The sequence below is a fragment of the Pan paniscus genome, chromosome 1 (assembly GCF_029289425.2).
Source record: "Pan paniscus chromosome 1, NHGRI_mPanPan1-v2.0_pri, whole genome shotgun sequence".
Classification (NCBI taxonomy): domain Eukaryota; kingdom Metazoa; phylum Chordata; class Mammalia; order Primates; family Hominidae; genus Pan; species Pan paniscus.
In genome coordinates, this window is record NC_073249.2 from 110666934 (window position 1) to 110692922 (window position 25989).

Genomic DNA, 25989 nt, shown 5'->3' on the forward strand with positions numbered 1-25989 from the left:
GCTACTACTGAAGGAAAATCTGTTTTACTAAATATTGAGTAATTAAAAAGTAATCTAGTTGCTTCCACACAATATTTCTGGGTACTGTGGTGAGATGTGTGAAACTGACAAAAAAGGATTAAATCTAGGTTTCTAGATTTAAATCTAGATCATTAAAGGCATATGAGAAATTGAGAAAAGTTTGTAAGGCAGGAGAGGCAGCGTAATTTAGGGGTTAGGGACCCAGACTCAAATCTCAGCTCTACCACTTGCTAGCTAAGAGACCTCAAGGAAATTACTTAACTTCTCTCCCTCAATTTTCTCATTTGTAAATTGGGGATTATTAAAATATATGCCTCACAGAGGATTAGCTGATTTAATATTTGAAATATCAGATTTTTTTCCTGTTACACAAATATACACCTCCTATATAAAAATATATCTTACAAATTAATATGAAAATGATGACCATCACAATGGTAAACCAAGAAAAGACATGAATAGGAAATTCACAAAATGAAAAAAAACAAACAAACAGGAAACATCTTTAGATGTTTAACCTCACCAGCAATTAAAGAAATGCAAATCAACATAATAAGATGCATTGATTATCATGTTGAATAAGATTAAAAGAATGATAATATCTGGCATTGGTGAGGGTATGAGGAAGTAGACATTTTCATGTGGTAGTGGTAGGGGTATACATTGAAAACACTTCTCACGACAGCAGTCTTGCAATTTAGATTATGGCAGACACTGTTCATTGCTTATCCAAGTATTGTTCACCTTCTTTTTTCCCTGCTAGTAGTGCTGTCTCCTGAGATAGAGGCCAAAAATGTCAGATACTTGTTTTTCTAATCTTGGTCCCCAGCCAGGTCTAGTCAATGACATAAAGACAGGTCTGCTGGGGTGACAGGTGGAGTTCTGGAACTCCTTTTGCTTCCTGATGAACAGAGACACTTGAAGAAAGCTCTTGCATTTATTTGCCCTCTTTTCTTGGAAGTTGCTGAATGAGGACCTCATGCCTAGAGTTGATATACCTTCTTGCAATTATGAGGAAAAGTTCAAGAGAATCACAGAGATGCCTATTCATAATCTTGACATTATCAATCTGCCCAGTCAACCCTAAAACAGCAGCTTAGGCATTATACCTGATGTGCAAGAATGTATAACAACATATGAAACTGTTAATTATTTATTACTAAGAGAAAAACAGTTCATGAAACAGTACGTAATTCTGTGATAGCAAGAATTCATTTATATGTATGTATGTATAAGAATATATAAATATATTTGTAGAAAAGGTTGCAAGTATAATAATAATAATCATATTGAACACTTATTAAGCCCTTGAAGGCTTTACTAAATCCATTATAAACTGAGAGGCTTCAATTGTTACCTTTCTTTGTGTTGGTAATCTCAGATGGTATCGTTTCTGATTTCTGCTGAGAAATAGAGTCCATCAAATCTCCACTGTGAGGGGTTGCTGGCATTTCAGAAGGACAAATAAGACCTGAATTGGGACTCCTGCTCACAGCACCATCTGCAAAGAGAATCTGAAGAAAGAACAAAAGTTTTCAGCATTCTCAGAAGCAAGAGAGAGGTTGTTTAACAATAAACGCTGTGTGTCAAATGGAAATAGGTTCAAAATGATCCACAGAAGAAATGCTGTTTGCAGACCTCCAGACCCAGCAGCACAAAGTAGATTATAGAAAGGTAGATTTGGAGTTCAGAGACAATAGCCTAGTTACCACCATAATAATATTATTTTCTATTTTCTATTTACCTTTTATTTTGTTTCTTTTCTTTTTATTTCCATCTTTTCTTGGATTGATTTGAGTTTTATTTTTTCCATTCGTCACCTTTCTCCTTTGCGATTGGGAAATTATATACTCTATTTCAATTTTTCTAACAACTGTATTTAAAATTTTATCACATATTTAAATTTGTAGTTTCTATTAATATCTATCTAGTTTGTACAGTGTCTCTACGTACCACAGATATGTCTACCTGCTATTGGTACCTAGACACTCCCAACGAACATGACAAGGACCAACGTCACTGTTGCTGATGAGAAGTCAAATGTCTATCTGGTTTTTATTCTTGTATAGGTAACTTGTTTCCTTCAGGAAACTTTTGGGATTGTCTATCTGTGCAGTCCTAAAATTGCATGATGGCATATTTAGGTAATCCTTTAAAGATAATTAATATCAGTTCTTATTATCATTCGGTTGCCCTGTTTAATCTGAAGTATTTTTTTTAAGCTCTGTGCAAACTTCTTATGTTATGTCTTTGATTCTTTTCTCCCTTCATTCTTACTACTTTTTTCTTCTGGAAATTATATTATATGGACCCTTTTTCCATATCTCTCAGCTTTTCTCACCCTCAAAATCTACCCCCTCCCATTTTTGATCATTCACAATTATTTCTAATTTCTAAGAACTCTTGATATTTTTCCTTAGCTACTTTTTAAAAAGTTGTTATTTTATGAACTGTTAACCTCTCAGGTCTGCCTATATCACTTTTACCAACTTTTAATTTTTTAAAGTATTTAATTTCAGGTGCTATTTCTTTTAGATATTGAATTATGTACTTTACTTTTATGGGATTGCTTTCTTTCCAAGATTTATGATTCTTGAGTGCATGGTCATCTTTCTCATTGAGAATCCCTTTTACTTCTTGGTGGTGTAGTGTCTACTCACAGGAGCTCCTGTTTTGTGATCACTGGGGAAGGAAAGAGCAGGGCATACGGCTTCTGATTTTTAAGGTTTCTCGTTCCCATCCTCCGGGTGACAGTGAGTTACCTGGGGAACTACCCTCATTTTCTGAGCTCAGAGATCCATGTGCAAAATGTTTGTGTTAGAATTCCCATTTCGATGTTTAATTTTGCTGCATGTTTTCCTCTTGTGTATGTTTTAACTTTGTGCATATTTCTCCATCAGTTTGATCTCATCTGATCTGCATTTTAAAAGAAATTATCAAAATCTTCTGATCTATTATTGATGACATGCCTTGTTGTCCTCCAGTACCATTATGAATTCACTATTTAAATTTTTAAAATTAGTTTAAGATAGCTTGAGAGGGAGAAAAGGAAAAAACTGTCCAGTTTGCAATCTTACATCATGCAGAGAAATGACAAGTTTATTTGTATCCTGCTCTGCATATAGTGTTTTTTAATTCTAACTATTTTATTTATCATTTGTCATTTGAAGGTGTCATTCCTTTTTCTAGTGAGTTGTTCCTTTTCCCTGTTATAGAACAGTTCCTTACCCATAAGTTGTCTTTTACTTTGGAACAGGGAAGAATAATTTCTCTAACACATTCTTTTACCTGTGTGGATCCATCCAACATATATTTGACAACAGTGCCTTGACTGGTGATAACCCTTGAAGCCTCCTGCTCTGCGGGTGGCATCACCGTTTTATAGAACTCATAGTGCTTCACCCTCTGGGGGTAGCTCTGACGGACCATGATGTCCCAGGTGGGTTCGTCATCTATAACATATTGACCTAAAAAAAGAATAAAGCCTTCTTGTGAACTGGACAATGCTGCAGGGCTGGATTTTATCATCTTGCTTAATTATTTTCTTTTTCTTTTCTTTTCTTTGTTTTAAAAATAGAGACAAGGTCTCGCTTTGTCATCCAGGCTGGAGTGCAATGGTGCAATCATAGCTCACTGCAGCCTCAAACTCCTGGATTCAAGCCTTCTGAGCAGCTGGGACTACAGGCTTGCACCACAACACCCTGTTAAGTTTTTCTATTTTTTGTAGACACAGGGTCTCATTATGTTGGCTAGGTGGGTCTCAAACTCCTGGCCTCAAGCGATCCTCCCACCTCAGCCTTCCAAAGTGCTGTGATTACAGGTATGAGACACCATGCCTGGTGCTTAATTATTTTCTTTTGTCTGCATGTGAATAATAGGGCAGTTTCCATGTTATGACAGATGGTCTAGAATACTGGTTCTTTGATGACCTTGTTACATTCAAAGGTAGTAAATTAGGTCATCTACAACACCTAGTAGGTACCTTCTCCATGTGTAAGCCACTCTCTCTAATAAAATCTAGGACAAATTGAGGCAAAATTATGAAGGAAGCCGAGTTTTGCTGAATTAGGTGTTTCCTCTTCCTGCCCACTGGTGCTTATCTCTCACCTTTGACTAAACTTTCCACCCTGGATACACACGCTGCCCTGGTGTTTCCTGGTTGCCCATAGCCCCAGGGGAAGTCACCCCCTCAGGCTTGCCTTTCCTAAGTCATCTGTCATCTTTCAAAGTTAACGTTAAAATAATCCCCTCATCTCTAACCAAATCCAGATTTATCTAGCATTTTGCTGTTAGCTGGCAATCAAGGAGAAAAGCACCTAATAAGCTCCTTCAAAAGCAAGCACTATTATGGAGAAATTCTGGCATACTGTACCTAAGCAGGCTTTGCTAACTGAATAAATTCCTCTTAATTTATAATGTGGTTTATTGGGGCCAAAAAGCCTTAACACAAAGGAATTAACACATAATGATAGCATTTTAAGAACTATATATCAGGCTAGTGGGAAAATCATGGCACCCCTTAAATCACAGAAGTACTACTAATAATGATAAACCAATAAACATTTATTGAGATATTTCTATATGTTAAATGCTTTATATATGTATCTTTTATTGAGTCTGCCTTCACAATCCTTTAAAATAGGCACTTTAATTTTCCAGAGTTTTCAGATGAAGAAATAGAGGCTTGGAGAGGTTATTAACTTAGCAAGTTATAACTTTGGAAGACACTTAGTGACCATCCAGCACTAAGGACACACAGCCAGTAAGTAAGAGAAGGAAGATTTGAATCATTTTCTTATATTACAAAAGCAACCACCACTAACAACCAAAAATAAAAAGTCACTCAGGAAAGGATTCAAGTCTAGGCTCTTTCCTCTTATGCTACGATAACTGTCTTTCCCTAAAGTCCAAGACTGACCCGATGAAGATATTGCTACTTTGGTATTTATGTTGTTATGTTCAGACTTGAATTAGGATTTTCATAGTATATGGAAGATTTTAAACAGATGAGCTATTATTAACTACATTGTCTACCCTAACATAAGGAGGAAAATAATAGGATAGATAATGAAACTAATAGAAAAGACAGGTGAAAGGGGTATTAAGCTGGGGTTTGATAACAGGATCAAACAATCAAAGAAATATATCCTTGAATTTGAAAGCAACATCTCTTTGAGTACACTCATAGCTCTTCGACTGGAAGACACTCAGTGAAGACTGTCTGAGTGGAAGACACTCAGTGAAGACATGCAGCACAGTGGGAAAACCTGGACCACTAGGGATCCTTGGGAAGGGAACAGGGTCCATGGGCTATTTTTAATAATTCAGAATACCTAAGGAGAAGCAAAATTTAACTTCAATATTTAGTTTCTGCTTTTTTTGCGGGGGAGGGAGCTGGGAAGTAAATAAAACATTTAAATTATTTTTAAATAAGCATAGCGTTTTTCTTTGACAGATACACTTTTCAAATGTGGTATACATAAGGGAATTATATAAAAGAGGATATTAAGTTGTGAAACTGTAAAGAATTGCTGATGTTATGTAATATTTATCAGATGAGAAAACATGGCCCTGAGACCCTCAGTAACTTAAAAGGGACACATCATTCGTTGGTGTCAGGGTCAGCTTTAGAACTCAACTCCCAGTTCAGTGCCTGCTTTGTTGCATCTTCTACTTCTACTGCAACAGTGAGTTTCTATTTAAATATATTCAAATTCAGTAACAAATGCAGACGCCTCATCAGGTTAATTAAAGAAATCTTACTTGTACTTATTTATTTAGCTGAAGAAGTTAGGAGCCATGTACAGAACCAACACTATAAAATTATATATGGATACATGAAAATGAAGCCTTGGTTTTCTTAACCTATTTAATCTACATCTATCTCTATGTACTTTGTGTCCAGTGTCATTTGTTTTGGTCAGACCAGCAACATGCTGCACCCATGATCCTCTGTAGAGGCAAGAACATAGGGATACACACAAGTTTTTAAGAGCACTGGCTTTGTCATCACTGGGCTGAGAATGGCATTTCAGCTCTGCCACTTGGGAGTTGAGTGACCTTGGGCAAGTAACTGAACCTCCTGAAGCCTCGATTTCCTTATTTTGTAAAATGGAGTAGTTAGTATTTAGATCATAGTATTTGTATTTTTGACATGTATACTGAGTACTTAGACAGTGCCTGGCCATACACAGTAAATGCTACAAATGTGAAAACAGTCTATTGTTCATTATCAACAAGATGTATGTTTAACTGGCAAGAAAATACACAATTTCCTGTTTTCTACGTGACATTTTGCTCCCTGCTTCCCCACCCTACCCCGTATAGCACTTACCTGTAGATTCTTGTCCAATGAAAGTCAACAGGAGCCCACTGGGGCAAGACACATTTAGGCTCTGGAAGGTGGGAACATCAAAAGTCTCTTGTGAAACAGGTTCTGGTTCTACTTCTTCTTCCTGTAAATAATTCAGCGTGTGAATAGTGGGCTGTCATTTTCTTAATGAGCTATTATTTATTTTGACTAAGCAAGGATGTGCTGAGTGCTCAGGACATGACTTGCACAGAGCTAGGTGGCCCCTGCAAGGACGCAGGAGTCTCTGTGGTTTTGCAATTTATATTCTACTTGCAGACTGGCACATAGGTGAGACAAATGGCAGTAACAACAGTTGGCACATCTTTTCTCAGAAAATAGAGATATAGTGAAAGTTAATAAGAACAATTGGGAAAGGATTTGTGGAATAATTGGGGCTTGAAGTGGGCCTTGAAAGATGCCTCTGTTTGGATATGTAGGCATAAGGGCAGTGCTGGCATCTGAATGTTGGTGTCCCCCATCCAAACTCGTATGTTGGAACCTAATAACCAATGTGACAGTATTAAAAGGTGGGGCAGTTTAGAAAGTGATTAAGTCATGAGGGCTCCACCCTCATGAATGGGATTAGTGCTTTTAAAGAAGAGGTTGATGGGAACACCTTTGCCTCTTCCTCTTCTGCCATGTGAGGACACATTGAAGGCATCATCTCTAAGAGGAATAGCTGGCCATGGTGGTTTGTGGTTGCAATTTCAGCTACTTGAAAGAGTGAGTTGGGTGGATCACCTGAGGCAAGGAGTTAGAAACCAGCCAGGGTAACACAGTCAGACCCAGTCTCTTTAAAAATTAAAAGAATTGGCCAGGCATGATGGTGCATGCCTGCGGTCCCAGCTACTTGGGATGCTAAGGTGGAATGACTGCTTGAGCCCAGGAGTTTGAGCCCACACTACCATACTCCAGCCTGAGTGACAGAGCAAGAAGTCCATCTTAAATAAAATAAAGTAAAATAAAATAAGAGAAACAGGCTCTCACCAGACATAAAATCTGCTAATATCTTGATATTGGACTTCACAGCCTCTTGAACTGTGAGCAATAAATTTTGATTGTTTATAAATCACCTAGTCTAAGGTATTTTTTTAATAGCAGTCCAAACTAATACAGAAAAAGTGTGTGAGAGACCAACATCTCCAACATATTTTTTGGTGTATTCTTACAATTTGGATGCTAGAGATATTATGCTATTAGGATATCTGTCCTTTGTTTTCTATAATGAGCACATACTGCTTTTGTAGCAAATGAAAGTAATAAAAATAAAAGACAATTATAAAGTTATTTATAAATTAATGAGGGTTTGGGTGTGTTTACTTTAAAATCCTAATTAATTTTATGTCAGCTGTGCCTAAATCCCTTGTTTGGTTATATGTACTTAAGAAGGAAATTTACTTGTTAACATTCAAACACTCCCTAATGATAATCATTTCAATTTTTCCAATTGGTTCTCTTTTGTTAGCCACCAAAATCACTCCACCGGTACCCAATTGGTGGATATTTGTTTTTTTCTAACTAGTCGTCTATTGTTGAACATTTAAGTTGTTCTGCCTTTTATTTGTCACTAACAGAGGAAAAATACATAAATAATTAGCTAAAAATAAATTTAAAACACAAAGCAAAAATAAGAGAAAAATGCTTATGAAATTCTGTAAAATGAACAAAACTGCTCAAAGATGCAAACCTGCCACGTCAAATCTGTCATCACACATAAAACTAGTATCATCCTCACCCTTCCATTATCATTTATTTTAAAAATATTAAGTGAACAAATTGGTTTGCTAGCAAGATGCTTTTGGCCAAATTAATTTTAAATGAATTACCTGGAGTTATTCTGTTTTAACACTTGAACATTTTAACTTAACAAGAGTCAAGGGGCCTGGCATGAGAAATTTTCTCTAGTATAACTATGTAAATGTGGTACAGAGGCACTGACATATTTAAACCTTGTAACTTTTACAAGGCCAGAGTCTGAAACCCAGGTTCTTGGGTATTTTTAAACATTTTATCTTCCAGTAGTTGATTATTTGTACACTGTACTTTTTTAGTAGTAAGTACCAATAGTCAAGACTTAACCAGTAGCTTCCTTGTTGCCGGTCTTTTAGAACCTTCTTTTTTTTTTCCAAAAATATTTATTTTACTTTAAGTTCTGGGATACATGTGCAGAATGTGCAGGTTTGTTACATAGGTATATATGTACCATGGTGGCATGGTGGTTTGCTGCACCTATCAACCCGACATCTATGTTTTAAGCCCTGCATGCATTAGGTATTTGTCCTAATGCTCTCCCGCTCCTTGCCCTTGACCCCCTGACAGGCCCCAGTGTGTGATGTTCCCCTCCCTGCGTCCATGTGTTCTCATTGTTCAACTCCCACTTATGAGTGAGAACATGTGGTGTTTGGTTTTCTGTTCCTGTGTTAGTTTGCTGAGAATGATGGTTTCCAGCTTCACCCATGTCCCTGCAAAGGACATGAACTCATTCTTTTCTATGGCTGCATAGTATTCCATGGTGTATGTGTACCACATTTTCTTTATTCAGTCTATCATTGATGGGCATTTGAGTTGGTTCCAAGTCTTTGTTATTGTAAATAGTGCTACAATAAACATACATGTGCATGTGTCTTTATAGTAGAATGATTTATAATCCTTTGGGTATATACTCAGTAATGAGATTGCTGGGTCAAATGGTATTTCTGGTTCTAGGTCCTTGAGGAATTGCAACACTGTTTTCCACAATGGTTGAACTAATGTACACTCCCACCAACAGTGGAAAAGCAGAACCATCTTTTGATCTTTGTTTTATTAGATCTTTGTTTAGAGTCAAAGTGTGTGTGTGTGTGTTTACTATGATGAAGGGCTAGGGGTAATAGGTGGACTACTCTTTAATCAGAGGTGGGCTGTTAGTCTTGATAGATTCTTAGCACATCAATATCTAAGACCAACTTTACCAAATGAAACTGTTTCCATTGTTTTGTTAAATATATTTTTCTTCCAGTTGTTATTTATCACAGTGGAGCTAAACAAAGTATTAAAAATAAGGAATGGCAGAAACTTGACCAACCAAAAGCAAAGAAAACCCAAGAAATAGAGTGGAAAAAAGGTTGAACTAAGTTTTTCCAAACTTAGAATGAATGACCTGAGATAACTTATGTATGACAATATGTCTCCTGGAGTGGTAACCCAACTTTTGGGTACAAATCCTTCTTGTCTATTCAAAGTTGAGACTACAAGGGACGTTAATGTATCTGCACAATAAAACGTATGCACTATAATAACACTATTGACATAAGTCATGGTTTTAAAAAAGTTAACACTGAAGCAGAAACAGAGTTTGGGAATCTATGGCAAGGTTCATTTACCTTTTTCTCTTCTTCTTTTGGGTGTTCTTCTTCTTTAAGGGATTCTTTGGGTTTTTCTTTGCCTTTTATTTTCCCTTTAGCTTTGCTTTGAGGAACGGTCACTATAACAGGAACCAGTGTTGGAGTGAGTGCTGAAGGGATATTCAATATTGTTTCTAAATCAGGATCCTTATCTTCTATAAGCAGAAAAAGTAAAAATGAAGTTGATTCAACATTCATATTTGATATCCTTGTGAAATAACATTTACAACTCAAAAATTTACACAAGTTGACAACAATTTTTACCTTGCTAAATATGATTTATCAGTTGGATAGATTTCAGGAGTAATGAAGTTGGTTTACAAATCAGGATTGTTGTTAGAAAATTTGAGGTATTTATTACTTGGATATGCCTCACTGAATCACTATTTCTCATGTTCTTGCCTTCCCATCTACATTGTAAACTCCTTAATGATAGGGCATTAACTATATCTTAATTTATTTGAGAAATATTTGAGAGGCTCTTCTTATGTATAAAATGTTTAGAGCAGCAGAAAATAATGAAAAAATGTGCAAAAGTCCTTATAGCATCAAAATAGTCTAAATAAGATCTGTGTAAATAACCAAACATAAAGACTACTAAATATAAATAAAATAAATGGTACAAACAAGAAAATCCAGAAGAGAAACTTGTGTGTGATACACTTGCTGGGTTTTAAAGGATTACCAGAATTCTAAAAGGAGAGCTCATGCTAGGAGTAATTATGTGGGGAGCTCTAAAGTATCCTGTGTGTCATGAATTTTATTTTCCTCTGGGTTCCAGAAAAACATTCTCTGAATCTCTTACCTCTAGTCAATTTTTTTTCTCAATCTCCTCTACTTTTTTGTCAGTCCCCTAAATGTTTTTATTTATTTTTATTTATTATTATTATTATTTTGAGACAGAGTGTCACTCCGTCACCCAGGCTGGAGTGCAGTGGTGCAACCTCGGCTCACTGCAACCTCCTCCCGGGTTCAAGCGATTCTTGTGCCTCGGCCTCCCGAGCAGCTGGGATTACAAGCACCTGCCACCACGCCTGGCTAATTTTTTTGTATTTTTAATAGACACGGGGTTTCACCATGTTGACCAAGCTGGTCTCGAACTCCTGACCTCAAGTGATCCGCCCGCCTCGGCCTCCAAAGTGCTGGGATTACAGACATGAACCACCATTCTCGGCCAATCCCCTAAATGTTTTTAGGTTGCAGGGTTTATTATGTTCTCAATCCTGCTTGCCTCTAATAATTACTCATGAAATTGGAAAAACAACATGCTCGGGCCACACCTTGACCTACTGAATCAGACTCATTGAAGATGAGGCCCAGGCATTTATATTTGTGAAACCCTACATGTGACTGTGATGCACAGCCAGGGCTGAGCAACTCTCTTACATATATTAGATCTGGATGATCTCATTCACCACTGGGGCTCCAATTGTCATCTACATCCTAATGACTCCAAAATTAACATCTCAAGGCATGACCTTCCTTCTCAGTTCCATACCTATATTTCTCACTTTTTTAAGGCATCTCCTGGTTGTGGTGCTACAGACATTTCAAACTCAATTAAGTCTCTCTTCTCCCAAGCAGATTAAGCCTCCTACATTCTCAATTTCAGTTAATGCCATGAGCAATTATGCAGTCTGTTCCCCAAGTTAGACACTGAGATGATTTGCATTTATTTTTTTTGACTCATCCTACACATCCAACCAGCCATCAAGGCCTAAGATCTTCCTCCCAAATTATGCCTCTTCTACCTATTCCCATTGTCTTATTTCAGGGTCCCATAATTGCTTGCTGGGTCTTCTGCAGCGGTTTGCTAACTGATACCATAGCACTTCCAATACCACCACTTCAGTGTACTCTCCAAACTACCACTAAAATTATGCTCCTAAAGTAAAATATGATCATGTCACCTCCCTTACTTAAAGTCCTCTGCCACTCACTGCCTATGTAGGGCATGTAACATTCTTCACAATCTGGTCTTCACCTACCTCCACTGCAGCCACACTGAACTTTTCACCTTTCTGTGAAGATGCCATGTTTTGACACAATTGTGTGTTTATTAACATGGTTCTTAAGTTCTAGAATTCCCTTTCCTTGTTTCTGTGCCTGGATAGTTCCACTCAGCTCTAAAGTCCCATCTGAAATGCTACAATTTCTCTCAAGTATGTGTTGACTGTCCCCAGTACTCTGTTTATGTATAATTTCCAGCACTAAGACAGTTATTATTGCTCTATTTATGTTTTCCTTGTTCATTAGACAGTGAGTTCTTTGTGTAGATGTACCATGATTTAATTCATCTTAGTGGCTCAGTGCCAGCAAGTTGCTTGACCCATAGAAAGTACAGTATATAAACAAGTAAAGGGCGCTCAGTTTCAGGCATCTGGAAATTCCCCTCCTCATCCCCATCCATTTACTAATATTCAGTAAATATTTATTGTGTACCTACTACTATGTACCGTGAAATGGATAGCCAATGATGGATGAGACAGATAAGGAGCGTACAACTTAGTGGGTAGTTCAGATTAGAACCCCTCAGGTACAATGCTGTGTGTTCAGTCTGTGATACGGGAAATACTGAGTGCCTTAGGAATCCAGAAGAAGGGTATCTACTGCAAAATGTCTTTGTACAGTCTACTGTGGCTATACTGAACATTTCACCTTCCCATAAATGGAAAAGCCTTTCTATGCTTTTACACTACTGGACTTTTACACGCGCTATTCCTGGTATCTAGAATTCCCTTCCTTCAATTTTTTGCATAGGCAATTCTCACTCACCTCCAAACACCCAGTTCTCATGCTACTGCCACTTGCTCTGGGAAGCATTTCTCAGAGCAAGTAACACCTCTATGCTGTGGCTTGCAGGATGGGAGGAAGTTTAATTGTTGAAAGTAGTGGTGCACATGTCAGGAGAAAGTATTCTGAGTAGTGGTACAGCATGAGAAAATGGGCAGATGTAAGAGACAGCATAGTTTATTCAAGGAACTGAAAGGCACAGAAATAATAGGGTAGGAAGGTATACTTCTCTATGGGAAAATAGATCAGTTTCGTTGTCACCTAGGATTTGGGTAAAGAATGTAAAACATAAGTTGGGGCCTGATTAAGATTAAGATTAAGATTCTTAATTTTAGGTATATTCAGTAGGCGCCCTGAAAGGCAGTTAGAAGCAAGAATGACCTATTCCTCTTAGCAAGAAGGTACAAAGTAATGTCCAAAGATTTGATTGGGTTTCTTTATATTTTTGCCTATTTCATAGCTGTAGTGTCTACTTTTTCTTTGTCCAAAAGGATACTAAATTATGTTTAGCTGTGTCTACCCAATTAAAGGGGGAGAACTGGAATGGAAACTTGTTAAGCCATTAGCAGATAAAGTTCTTAAATATCAGTTATATATGAATCCTTAGGAAATGTGTGTGTATATACATATGCATATAATTTTTACAAAGACTTATACCTTCAACTTTTTAAAAAAACATATAGGATGTAAAATGTTACTTATTATCTACACTATAAACATTTTCAAATGCCATATTCATAACTTGAAATTAGGAACATCTGTTTAAAATGGACTGATTACATATTAATTTAAGGACTAAATCAAGATTAATAAAATCACTCAGGAATAGGAGCAACAGAATTGATAGTAGGTATAAATATCTTAAGCCAAAATAATGATAACCTATATTAAGAAGAGGTAGGAATTTTTAGTGACTGGGTAGTGATAACGGATTTTAATATGTAATTCGTTAGGCATCAAATGACTTCTCCAGTTGCTGATTTAACAACAAATCAAAGGCAAAGGCAAAATTAAAACACAAAATCTCCAATAAAGCAAAAATACAAAGAAATCTAATGGACTCTCAAACTCAGTAGAGTACTAGGATATTTGACACAAGGTAAGAAATAAGATTATAATCATCCATTGAAAATTTATCTCTGCAAAAAAGAAACTATATAGAAAGACAGGTAATTGGATCACTATGATCTACTCTAACATAAAGTTTTAAGTTTATACACCATAGAGTTTATCCTTTGATTTTATAATGCTTTAAGAAAATATGTTGTGGTTAGATCCCTCTAAAATGCATGGGAAGCCACAGATTTCCTAATTGATTCTTTGTAAAGTGACATCCTATTTTGTGGTTTGTAAAGAAACAGCTTCCAGTTGGATAATTTCTTTACTGAAAATGGGGTAGAAGGCCAGGTGCAGTGGTTCACGTTTGTAATCCCAGCACTTTGGGAGGCCAAGGTAGGAGGATCACTTGAGCACAGGAGCTTAAGACCAGCTTGGGAAACATAGTAAGACTTCATCTCTACCAAAAATAATTAGCCAGGTGTGGTGGCATGCACCTATAGTCCCAATTACTCAGGAGCCTGAGGTGGGAGGATTGCTTGAGCTCAGGAGTTTGAGGCTGCTGTGAGGCATGATTGTGCCACTGCACTCCAGCCTAAGTGACAGAGCAAGATCCTGTCTCAGAAAAAGAAAGAAAGAAAGAAAGAAAGAAAGAAAGAAAGAAAGAAAGAAAGAAAGAAAGAAAGAAAGAAAGAAAGAAGGAAAGAAGGAAGGAAAGAAGGAAGGAAAGAAGGAAGGAAGGAAGTGGGGTACAGAAATCTTTCAATATGTCCACTTAATAGCTCCTTTAAGGCTAATGTCCTGAAGCACACTGAACGGTTCTATAATAACAGGATTCACAAAGAAAACCAAGAGGATTCCTTGGCAATTTATGCTTTCTTTTACACCCAACTAAAAGGCTCATTTTTATGGGGTAGTTAACAAGGATAACTGGTATATATGTGTGTATATACATGTATACATACATGTATATATATAATCACACAAGTAATCTTATATGTATAAGTAATTATATAAAAGATTATATAAAATGTCAAAGCATTTTTATTTTGTATGTATCTATGTATAAAAGATTATATATATATAATTGTATACACACATATATAGACACACACACACACACACACACACACCCCTCTTCTATTACCATCCTGCAGGAAAAACAATGAGGAGCATTAAATCATAACATGTTATTGACAAGTGAGCAGACTGAGAATGGGCAGTGGCAGGGACCCTTGGCTGTGGGGCACACTTATCCTTGCTGTTGTGTTCATTTCACCTGGTGCCATTCCATTTGATCCATAGTAACTTATCGAGAGGCAGATTCCATTTTCTAAGGTGGCAGAAAAAGATCCAAACTTGCTGAAAGCTTTATTCTTTGCATCTGATACTTCTAAAATACAAAATCAAATCAAGAACATTTTCATTTAATTCAAAATAAATATAACTAAGACTCAGTGGGAAGGCTGGGAATGGAGTTCATAGCTGCTCTACCACAATCAACTTAAAAAATAATTGGTTTAGCTTGACCATGCACTCAGGGTTGTTAGAGGTAGGGTGGAATTACAAAGACAAGAATATGAAACTCTTGTTTTAGGGACCTTAGGTTAAAGTGAAGTGAGGAAATCAATCGGTTGATGGCATATCCATAAGCAGATTATTCATCTGGTAGGTCATCCACATGGCTTTTAAAATTAAAACCATCAGTTCAGTTTCAGTTTCCCCACATTTTAAAACATTTTCTTAAATTCCCACACTTAAACTTTTTTACATTTTAAAACATTTAAAAGTTTAAACAATTTAAAAATTGTTTCAGTCAAAACATAATTTTAAAACAAAATTGTTAAGGCACTTTTTTTTCTTTTCTCAATTTTTAGGTTTAGGGGGTACATGTGCAGGTTTGTTACATGGGTAAATTGCATGTCACTGGGGTTTGGTGTACAAACAATTTCATCACCCAGTTAGTGAGCATAGTACCTGATAGGTAGTTTTTTGATCCTTACCTTTCTCCCAACCTTCCCTCTTAAATAGGCCCCACTTTCTGTCATTCCCATCTTTATGCCCATGTGTACTCAGTGTTTAAATCCACTTATTAGTGAGAAAATGCAGCATTTGTTTTTCTGTTCCTGCGTTAGTTCGCTTAGGATAATGGCCTCCGCTGCATCCATGTACTGCAAAGTATATGTTTTAGTTTTACGTGGCTGCATAACATTCCATAGTGTGTATGTACCACACTTTCTTTATCCAGTCCACCACTAATGAGCAACTAGGTTGATTCCATTTCTTTGCTATCATGAATAGAAAACACACATCTGAAGGTATACGTAAAGAATTTGTGAATTTTCTGACTTGTTTTATTTTCAGTTCACCATTTCCTCTATTATCAGATAATAGAGATGGGGCAATATTGATTTAAAATAATGTAACTCATGCAAAGATAATTTTTAGACTGGGAAATTCAAATGAACCATGGAACAAAAGGTAATGCTTTAAGAGAATAAAAAGAGAAGCCACAGAGTTGGAGAAAATATCTGCAAAAGACATCTGTTAAAGGACTATTACTCAAAATGTATGAAGAATTCTTAAAGCTCAATAACCAGAAAATAAAAACCTGATTAAAAAATGGGCATGAAACTTCAACAGACACTTCACCAAGGAAGAGATACGAATGGCAAATAAACATATGAAAAGATGTTCAATATTATTTGTTATCCAGAAAATGCAGATTAAAACAACAAGATACCACTAGACACCTTATAGAATGGAGAAAATCTAAAACAGCAAATAATGGTGAGGATATAGAGCAACAAGAACTTTCATTCATTGCTGTGGAAATGCATAATGGTACAGCCAATTTGGAAGACGATTTGGTGGATTCTTCCAACATGAACATACTCTTACCCTATAATCCAAAAGTCACACTCCTTGGTGCTTACCCAAGGGAGTTGAAAACTTATGTCCACACACAAACCTGTACACGAATATTTGTAGCACCTTTATTCACAATTGCCAAAAGCTGGAGGCAACCAAGATGTCCTTCAGTAGGTGGGTGGGAAAATAAAATTGTGGTACATCTAGACAATGTAATATTATTTAGTTTTCAAAAGAAATAAGCTATCAAGCCATGAAAAGACACATAGGAAACTTAAATGCATATTACTAAATGAAAAAAGTCAATCTGAAAAGGCTACATAGTGTATAATTCCAACTACATGCTATTATGGAGAAAGCAAAAGTAGGGACACAGTAAAAAGATCAGTGATATCAGGGATTAGGAAGGAGGGAGAGATGAATAAACAGAGCACAGATTTTCAGGGCAGTGAAACTACTCTGTATGATAATATAATGGTAGACACATGCCATTATACATTTGTTCAAACCCTTAGAATGCACAACACCAAGGGTAATGTAAACTTTAGACTCTGGGTGATAATGATATGTTAATGTAGGCTCATCAACTGTAACATATGTACCGCTCTGGGTGAGGCATGTTGATAGTGGAGGAGGCTGTACATGTGTACGGGAAGAGGGCATTGAGAAATCTCTGTAACTTCTGTTCAATTTCATCATGAACCTAAAACTGCTATAAAAAATAAAGTCTGGTAAAGAAAAAAGATAACACTTAATATCCATTAGGGTTCAGTTCAGGAAAATAGGCATCTTCATGCACTATTAATAAGAGAGTGTACTGGTAGAAACTTGAGAAAAAGAACATGCAATAAGCCATTTAATGGAGTGGAGTGGACAGAGACAGGAGTATTAGTCAGAAGAAAGAAACCACTAAACAGCAGCTTACCCGTTTCAAGACTTTGTTCCTCATCTCCTTCTTCTTCCTCTTCTAAATAATAATCCCCTTTCTCTTCCTTTTTCACAATTTCCTTAGGGTCATTTAAATGAATTATAAAATTGTGGTTGTCCTTTACCACCCTCACTTTGATAAAAGTTGGGCCTGAGGAGGAACCATAGAATAGAAGATGGGCTGATTAGGATGCCACATTAAGCTCCTCGACAAGATGGTTACGCAATGCTGCACAGAAACAAACACACGAACAGAAAACCAAACACTGCATGTTCTCACTTAGGAATGGCAGCTAAACATTGAGCACACATGAACACAAAGAAGAGAACAATAGACACCAGGGCTACTTGAGGGTGGGAGGAGGGTGAGGACCAAAAACTACCTGCCGAGTACTCTGTTTATTACCTAGGTGATGAAATAATATGCATACCAAAGCCCTGCGATACACAATTTACCTATAGAACCAACCTGAATAGATATCCCTGAAACGAAAATAAAAAGGCAGCATAGAATATAAAACCAGGGAGAGGAAATGCCTAGAGATGTCACCTCTATAAAAGTATGCCTAAGGAAATAAAGTAATGGTGGAATTCCAGGCATGAATGGCAGGTAGACCAAGGAGGTATTTGCAGGCCTTCTAGTCACATTTCAAACCCAATTTCAGAAGAGAAAATGAACTGGCTGAGGCAATGTAAGCCTATAATCAATGTTATGATTCATCAAATGATATAATTAATGTGAAATGGTTTTGCAACTTATAAAAATTATGTGTTATAGTAGCTATTATTATTGTGGTCATTAATAAAAATTTTTCCAACAACCCATTCTCTTTTTTAGTGTTTGGACTCATTTCTCTTCTTTTTGTTTTAAAAAAATTGGCTATTTCCTTTCAATTTGGATTGAGCTATCATCCCTCAAAATTGACAGAACTAGGAGAAAATATTGAATTTACTATGAATCATCTGAAACTTATACGCATTGTATGCATATGCAAATCTTAGTAAGAGCTACAATAGGTGGATATTGGAAGCAGGTCCCAAACTGTGCTCCGGAGCTACACCAGAAAAATGCAGTAAACTCACAGAATGCACTTGGCTTCTGGGATAACAAGGTGTGCTGTAATGAATATTATTAATTAATTGCTTATTGCAGTTACTATTACTATTTACCAATTGTATGGAAGTATTTTAATATTTTAACAACTGGAATGGTCATATTAGCATGTACCAGCTAAACCCTTGACTGGCCTATGCCTTGTAGAGTCAATTATAATAGAAGAAAGTGTGAAGTCTGAAAATGCTGACTGTGGCACCTAAATGTATTGTGGGGGACAGAATAACACTCTTGCCTATCAAACTCAGGAGTAGAGGGCCCCTGGTTATCTGAAATGCATTATTATGTTTCCAATCATTAACCAGTTGCTTTCAAAATGTACCTTTTTCAAACATTGTCTTTTCCACTTCAATCTGCCCGCCATCAGAAGGATACAGGTAGTAATTTGACCCTGAGATTTGAGTGGGTATATTTCCCATATTGTATCCATGAAACTAGAAGAGAAAATATTATGCTTTGAGTGTGAAGCTGCAATAGACAAAAAATCAACTTATCAGTGTTAGCCAGCTAAAGTTGCCAGAAGCTTAATTTCTGCTAGTGATATGTCTGTCACTTTGCAGACTCAGAGGCCAGTGTTCATATTATTTTTAGAAACATCTATGGTGTTATAACAGGCAGAATTAAGATCTATTATGTTAAACTCTGTTCATTGGCACATTCTCATAACCTAGTGAAAACTGAATCATCATACTGTTGTCAAGGCAGTTCAAGAAGAAATCAAGTTCCCATTCACTGGTTGTTAATTTTCTGTTTAAAGTGAACTGATGCTGTGGAGAGTGGACACCCCACTTTAGGAGGTCATATGTAGAAGACATTTTTTACTGAGTGTTGCTAACAGAGGTCCAGGGGATTTAATGCATGCTAAAACTTGAGAACAACTGTTTTAGAGGAGTAGCTACAAAGCACAGGGGATGTTAGATTTCTTTCCATTTTTTTCCCCATCAGGTTTCCCTCATAACAGCTAGCTGAGAGAGAACTGGCAAAGGGAAGGTTTTACAAAAGCATACAAGCCAGAAACATGATTGTCCACAGAGACAACAAAATATAGTCAGCAAGTCTCATCATCTGAGACAGATAAAGCCAACTTTTGTGTTCACTTATTTACATATATCTATAAGAATGCTTTTGTGTCAAATTTCTGTGTTTATTGACCTTAGCTAGGTTCGTGGCACTCAAATAAAAACTGACCTGAGGGTGTTTTCATCTTGATGATTGGTTAGAAACAAGGTTCTAGGCATCAGGGGTGGAATACAGGCTTGAGCTCATTGATACCAGAAGAAACCCTAGGCCTACTGTGGGGTAGTGAAAACAAAAGAATCTTATAATAACCGTATTTTCCCAAAACAATTAGGAATAGCCCAAAGAGACTAAGTTTTACAGAATTGGAGTTTACCGGGTAAGTTATCTTAGGTTCTGGTTGGTGGGGGGACTCTTCTGTTACTTCTTGGATCTTGATTTGTTCTTCTTTAGATTTCTCTTTGTAAGGTGATTTTTTCTTCAAAGACCTACTATCTTCTTTCTCTGCGTTATCCTTGCCTTTCTTTTTACCAGCTTCTTTACTCTTCTTCTCTGCTTTCTTTTCTTCCCTTAAGCGCTCCTCTTCTGCTAATCGATCTTGCTCTTCTTTCCATGCCTGTAAACACATTTAAGAAATTTAACAGGATTTTGAAATGAATTAAACATAGGTTCCATTCAGGTTCATTTTGAAGAATATTTAACATGATTTTTGTTAGTGTATCTCTGACAAATCAAAATACTGAACTAGAAACCTTGATGTCATCCTTAATTCTCTTTCTCACTCAACTTCTGTCTACTAAATCCTGTCAATTCCCCCTTTGAGATCTCTCTTCACTTCAGCTTCTTCTCTCAGGGTTTATTTTGCAATTTCCTCGGTTCAGGTCTTCATTATCTTTAGCCTGGACCATTGTAGCAGCCTCTTAACTGGTCTCCCAGTCTCCTATCCTCCACGTGAGTCTGATCTTTAATTTAGGTCCTAAAGATAGTTTATTAGCAATGTGGAAGACTAGATGTTCAGAGAAACATTCCTGGGATAAAATAATTCAAAAATGATGGATAACATAGGTAAAATGATGGAGGGTAAGTCTCCCCTAAGCACTCCTAACCACAAGCCTGTCCTCACATAGACTTGTGGCCAAAATACAGATTACCTTAACATTTTATTTTAAAACAGTCATCGAGGCAGGAAAATAGGGTCTAGAGGCAGGGAACATAAGGCTGATTCACACTTCAGTTACGACAGGAAATATCCTCTCCTAGGGTGTAGGCCAAGTAAACGACTTTATAACTTTACTTCATTCTCTCCATTTACATAGAGCATACCCCAAGTAACCAATGGAATCCTCTAGTGGGTACTTAAATTCTCAAAAATTCTGTAGTGGGGCCTTTGAGCTCCTATGCCTGGAACCACTCCCACACTGTGGTGTGTACTTTCATTTTCAATAAATCCCTTCATTCCTTCCTTGCTTTGTTTATGCATTTTGTTCAGTTCTTTGTTAAGACGCCAAGAACCTGGACCCTTCCACCGTTAACATTATGATTTGATATAAGCTCACAAATGAAAATCACAAAACATGCAGAAATAAACCACTTTGAGTAAGAAACAAACTGTGAAATCATATCTACAAAGACTACAGATATTGTAATTGCCAAATAGAGAATATAAGGTAAGTTTTAAAACATGCTCAAATAAATAAAAAGAAGTATTAAAAGCATAAGTAAGAAAGAGAGGATTATCAAAAATGGCAAAGTGAGTTTGAAAGACTTGCTGAAAATGGAATTGAATTTTTGAAAAGGCAGTATTTGAACAGATAATGCCTGTGACATTTCGAGAGTTGAAGAAAGACGTTCATCCTAACATTAAGGAAGACCAATAAATCAAAAACAGGAAATAACATTGGTGTATTGGACCTAGCTCACATTAACTTAAAAGAGATTATTGTTAAATTTTTAGAAATTTTGTGAGCCAACTGTTAACCATGACCATCATCTAAAAATTATATAAATTTGCAATTAAGCAAAATATTAAAAACAAAGGCAATAAAGACTCAAAACTTACCACAATGTAAGTATTTTGTGACATTTCACTATTGTCTATGCTCTGGAGTTTATTTATGTCAATTGTAATGGTATCATGACAACATTATATAATGGTGTGCTACTGCATAGCACTGCCAACTTCAGTGTTGTCACATGGTAGCTTGAAATCAGCTATTGTAGGGGTACTTACACTAGAAATATCAGCAAATGCTACAAGTCAGGACTGATTGATTGTTTATTATCTAGATTTAAGGAAGTGATGGAGATCATGTTAATAATGCTGTTATATTGTTACTAGCACAGAAAGTTGAGGAAATATTCGTCCAGTATTAAAAAACTATTACTTGACTCAGCAAAAAAGTTGCTAATGTTATTGACAAATGAGTGAGACATATCCTTTCTTTGTTTCACTTTTGTCTTACTTGTTAACATAAATAAAAATATCAACATTCATATTAGAACTACATGTATTTATCAATTGTAATCATAGGTTGGCTAAGGATACAACAATTTAGCAAAAATCAATTTGTAGAAATCAAAATGCTATCTGGAATTTATGGGTAGCTATATGGAATTTACATAAATATTATATGCTTTATTATTATATGTAAATTTTGTACTATATATACTGTATATCAGAAACATTTATAACTTATGAACATATATGTATACTTTTGTTTTCCTAGAGAGCTACTGCTTAAGCATTTACCAGCATACCACTGAATGTTTTCAGAGCAGCTAGAGAGAAAAGATGAACTGTCCACTTTGGGAGGCCAAGGCAGGTGGATCACAAGGTCAGGAGTTCGAGACCAGCCTGGCCAACATGGTGAAACCCCATATCTACTAAAAATACAAAAATTAGCTGGGTGTGGTGGTGGGTGCCTGTAATCCCAGCTACTCAGGAGGCTGAGGCAGGAGAATCACTTGAACCTGGGAGACAGAGGTTGCAGTGAGCTGAGATCGCACCACTGCACTCCAGCCTGGGCAACAGAGCAAGACTCCATCTCCAAAAAAAAAAAAAAAAAAAGATAAACTGTCCATAAAAGAATGACAAATTAGATGGACAATCAACTTGTTAACAGCCACAATGTGTCAGCAAGGAAAATGTGGAAAAATATCTTCAGAGTTGATAGGGCTTGGATTTGTGTTCCTGCTCAAATCTCATGTGGAACTGTAATCCCCAGTGTTGGAGGAGGAGTCTGGTGGGAGGTGATTGGATCACGGGGGCAGATTTTCCCCTTGCTGTTCTTATGATACTGCGAGTTCTCAGGAGATCTGGTTGTTTAAAAGTGTGCAGCACCTCCCCCTTCATTCTCTTCCTCCCTCTCTAGTCATGGAGGATGTGCCTGCCTCACCTTCCCCTTCAGCCAGGATTATAAGTTTCCTGAGGCCTCTCCAGCCACGTTTCCTGTACAGCCTGCAGAACTGTGAGCCAATTATATCTCTTTTCTTAATAAATTACCAAGTCTTAGGTAGTTCTTTATAAAAATGTGAGAACAGACTAACACAAGAGTGATAAGAGGAAATTAAAAACCCAACCAAGGATTTTATAAATGAAAACTATGTTTAATGAGTAAGGGCAAAATAAAGTCATTTTTCAGATAAGCAAAAACTGAGTTTAATAGCAACTGTGATATTGGGGTATAATAAGAAACAGATATTTGGTCATCATTCCTCGCTAGTGGCACAGAGACCCTAAGTCCCTTGGAATTTCATAAGTGATAGGAGCATCTTTTGCTCTAATGAGGCAACTCTTGTCATGTTCTTCAGGATAGGATGTAGGCTGTCCAGAAAGACCAAACCTTAATTAGAAGTTTGGGACTTTCAGCCTCATCCCCAAACCCCTCAGGAGGGAGGAGGAGCCAGAGATTGAGTTAATAATCTATCACGCCCACATAATGAAACCTCCGTAAAAACCTCTAAACAACAGGGTTTGGAGAGCTTCTGAACTAAGTTGGTGAATGCATCCATGCTCTGGGAGAATGACACACTCCACTTCCATGGGGACAGAAGCTCTTGTGCTTGGGACTCTTCTGGACCTTGCTGCATTTACCACTTTATCTGGCTGTTCATTTGTATCCTTATAATATCTTTTTATAATAAACCAGAATAGTAAGCACAGTGTTTTCCTGAGTCTTATGAGACATAAGCTTTCTAGCTAGTTATCGAACCCAAGGAGGTGATTGTGGAAACCTCCAAATGAGTAGTCAAGTCAGACAGAAGTGTGCATACTCTAGGCACCCAATACTTGTGATTGGCATCTGAAGAGGAAGCAGTCTTGTGGGAGTGAGTTAATCTACGAGGTCTGTGCTAACTCTGGGTAGTTAGTATCAGAATGGAATTTAATTGTAGGACACCTAGTTGGTGTTCGGAAAGTTGCAGATTCAGTTGGTGTGGGGAAAAAAACACCCACAAATTTACTTCAGAAGTATTGTGAGTAAAACAGTTCAAAGCGACAAACCCCAGTAAAAGAACTTCTAGAGCAAATACGCCCAGAACATAAAGAAGAAATGCCCAAGAAAACAAATGGTAAGCACGGAGACAAAGTTAAAACAACATGGACTATATAAAACAATTACAATGAGGCCAGGCACGGTGGTTCACGCCTGTAATTCCAGCACTTTGAGAGGCCCTGGAGGAGGTTTGCTTGAGGCCAGGAGTTCAAGACCAGCCTGGGCAACATAGTGAGACTCCATCTCTATAAAAAGTTAAAAACTTAGCTGGGCATGGTGGCACACTGCTATAGTCCTAGCTACTTGGCAGGCTGAGGGAGGAGGATCATTTGAGCCCAGGAATTTGAGGCTGCAGTGAGCTATAATCACACCACTGCACTCCAGCCTGGGGGACAGAGTGAGACCCTTTTCCTAAAACAAAAAATAAAATATAAGTAAATAAATAAATGAAACAATTACAATGATAATGTTTAATTTGTAGCAATACAAAAAAATCAAGATAAAACTTAAGCCTCAGTTTAAATCATTTTAATAGTTCCTGGTATTGTTCTGAAAGAAAAAAATATTTCATTAAGTTTAGATTTTATTAAATTATACTGAAATTAAGTTAAATTGAAATGATATAACAAGTTAAATTTCTAGAGCAATCACTAGGAGGAAAAAAAAAGGTGCATACATATTAAACTTTTCCTATAAAGGGCCAGAGAGTCAATATTTTAGGGCCAAGAGGCAAAATCAAGGACATCCATGTAGGTACTTATGCAATGAGAGAGAAAAGAAATTTATACAATTATTTTACGACAAATAATTGAGTACAATTTTTAGTAACAAGAAAAATAGAATTTTTTTGTGTGTGGGGGGGGAATAACATTTCACTTATTTAGAGTGAATATTAATGTTTCCTATTATCAAACTGATGCAAAATGAAAAGAGGAAAATAAACTTAATACAAAGAAAGCAAGAAAGGAGGAAAAGAAAGGATCATAGAGAATATATAAAATAGGTTAGTTGAAGAAATCCCAAACATGTCATTAATCAGAATAGATATAAATGGAGTCTACTCTCCTGCTAAACGTGTGTTCATCAGGCAAGATTTTTAAAAATCTAGTTTATAGTCCTTGTTTATAAGAAACACACTAAAAATATAGTTTTTGTTGCTCTTGTGAATAAAATTTATTATTTGTTACATTTTCTAATTGGTTATTGCTGGTGAATAGGAATGCCAGTGATTTTTTTCAATGCTGATCTTGTCTACACCTGCACTTCCTCAATTCTTTTTAAAGTCAACACAGAGTGACATCAGCAAGATGGTGGAATAGGACTTTCCAGAACTCATCCCTCACAGAAACACAGATTTTAACAACTACCCACACATGAAAATACCTTCACAAGAGCCAGGAAAACCAGGTGAGAGAGTATAGCATCTTAATGTAGCTTGGAATTAAGAAGACCAGGCTGGTATCTGCAGATCACCCCTCCACGCCTGCCCCAATGCCAGGCCAGCCCCTGCAGACTCAGGCTCTAGGCCCACCTCACTGCCAGGCCCACCTCAGTGGTCCCATACTCCAGGCTGCCTCTAGCACCAAGCTGGCTCCCCATGGCCCCAGGCTTCAGGCCTGCCCCAGCAGACTCAACCTCTAGGTCCTTCCTGGTGCTAGGACAGTCCTCAGATCCCAGACTTCAGGCTGGCTCATGCAGATCCGGCTTCCAGGACCTCCTCATTGCCAGGCCAGCACCCATGCTCTCCAGCTCCAGACTGGCCACTGCTGACTCAGAACCCAGTCTGCCTTAATACCAGGCAAACCTCTGCAGCCCCAGACTCCAGGCTGGCAAGTGCAAAACCTATCCTCCAGGAACCCCCGGCACCTGTCAATATCCATAGACCCAGCCTCCAGGCTGGCCCCTGTGGACACAGACTCCACAGTGTCAGGCCAACCCCTGTGGCACCAGGTTTCAGACAAG

At 37.2% G+C, this 25989-nt stretch overlaps 1 protein-coding gene across 2 annotated transcripts in view; it reads right to left on the reverse strand.

The window, feature by feature from the left end:
- The window catches only part of SPAG17 (sperm associated antigen 17), a 231618-nt gene that overhangs the window by 68318 nt on the left and 137311 nt on the right, over nt 1-25989 (reverse strand). For both annotated transcript variants that reach the window (XM_057302678.2, XM_034929773.3), the window contains exons 21-28: nt 19911-20150; nt 18840-18951; nt 17402-17554; nt 14885-14998; nt 9736-9911; nt 6356-6476; nt 3310-3488; nt 1379-1535 (exon numbers count right to left, since the gene is read on the reverse strand). In XM_057302678.2, coding sequence (XP_057158661.2) covers nt 1379-1535; nt 3310-3488; nt 6356-6476; nt 9736-9911; nt 14885-14998; nt 17402-17554; nt 18840-18951; nt 19911-20150 — 1252 coding nt within the window. The remainder of the gene's footprint in view (nt 1-1378; nt 1536-3309; nt 3489-6355; nt 6477-9735; nt 9912-14884; nt 14999-17401; nt 17555-18839; nt 18952-19910; nt 20151-25989) is intronic.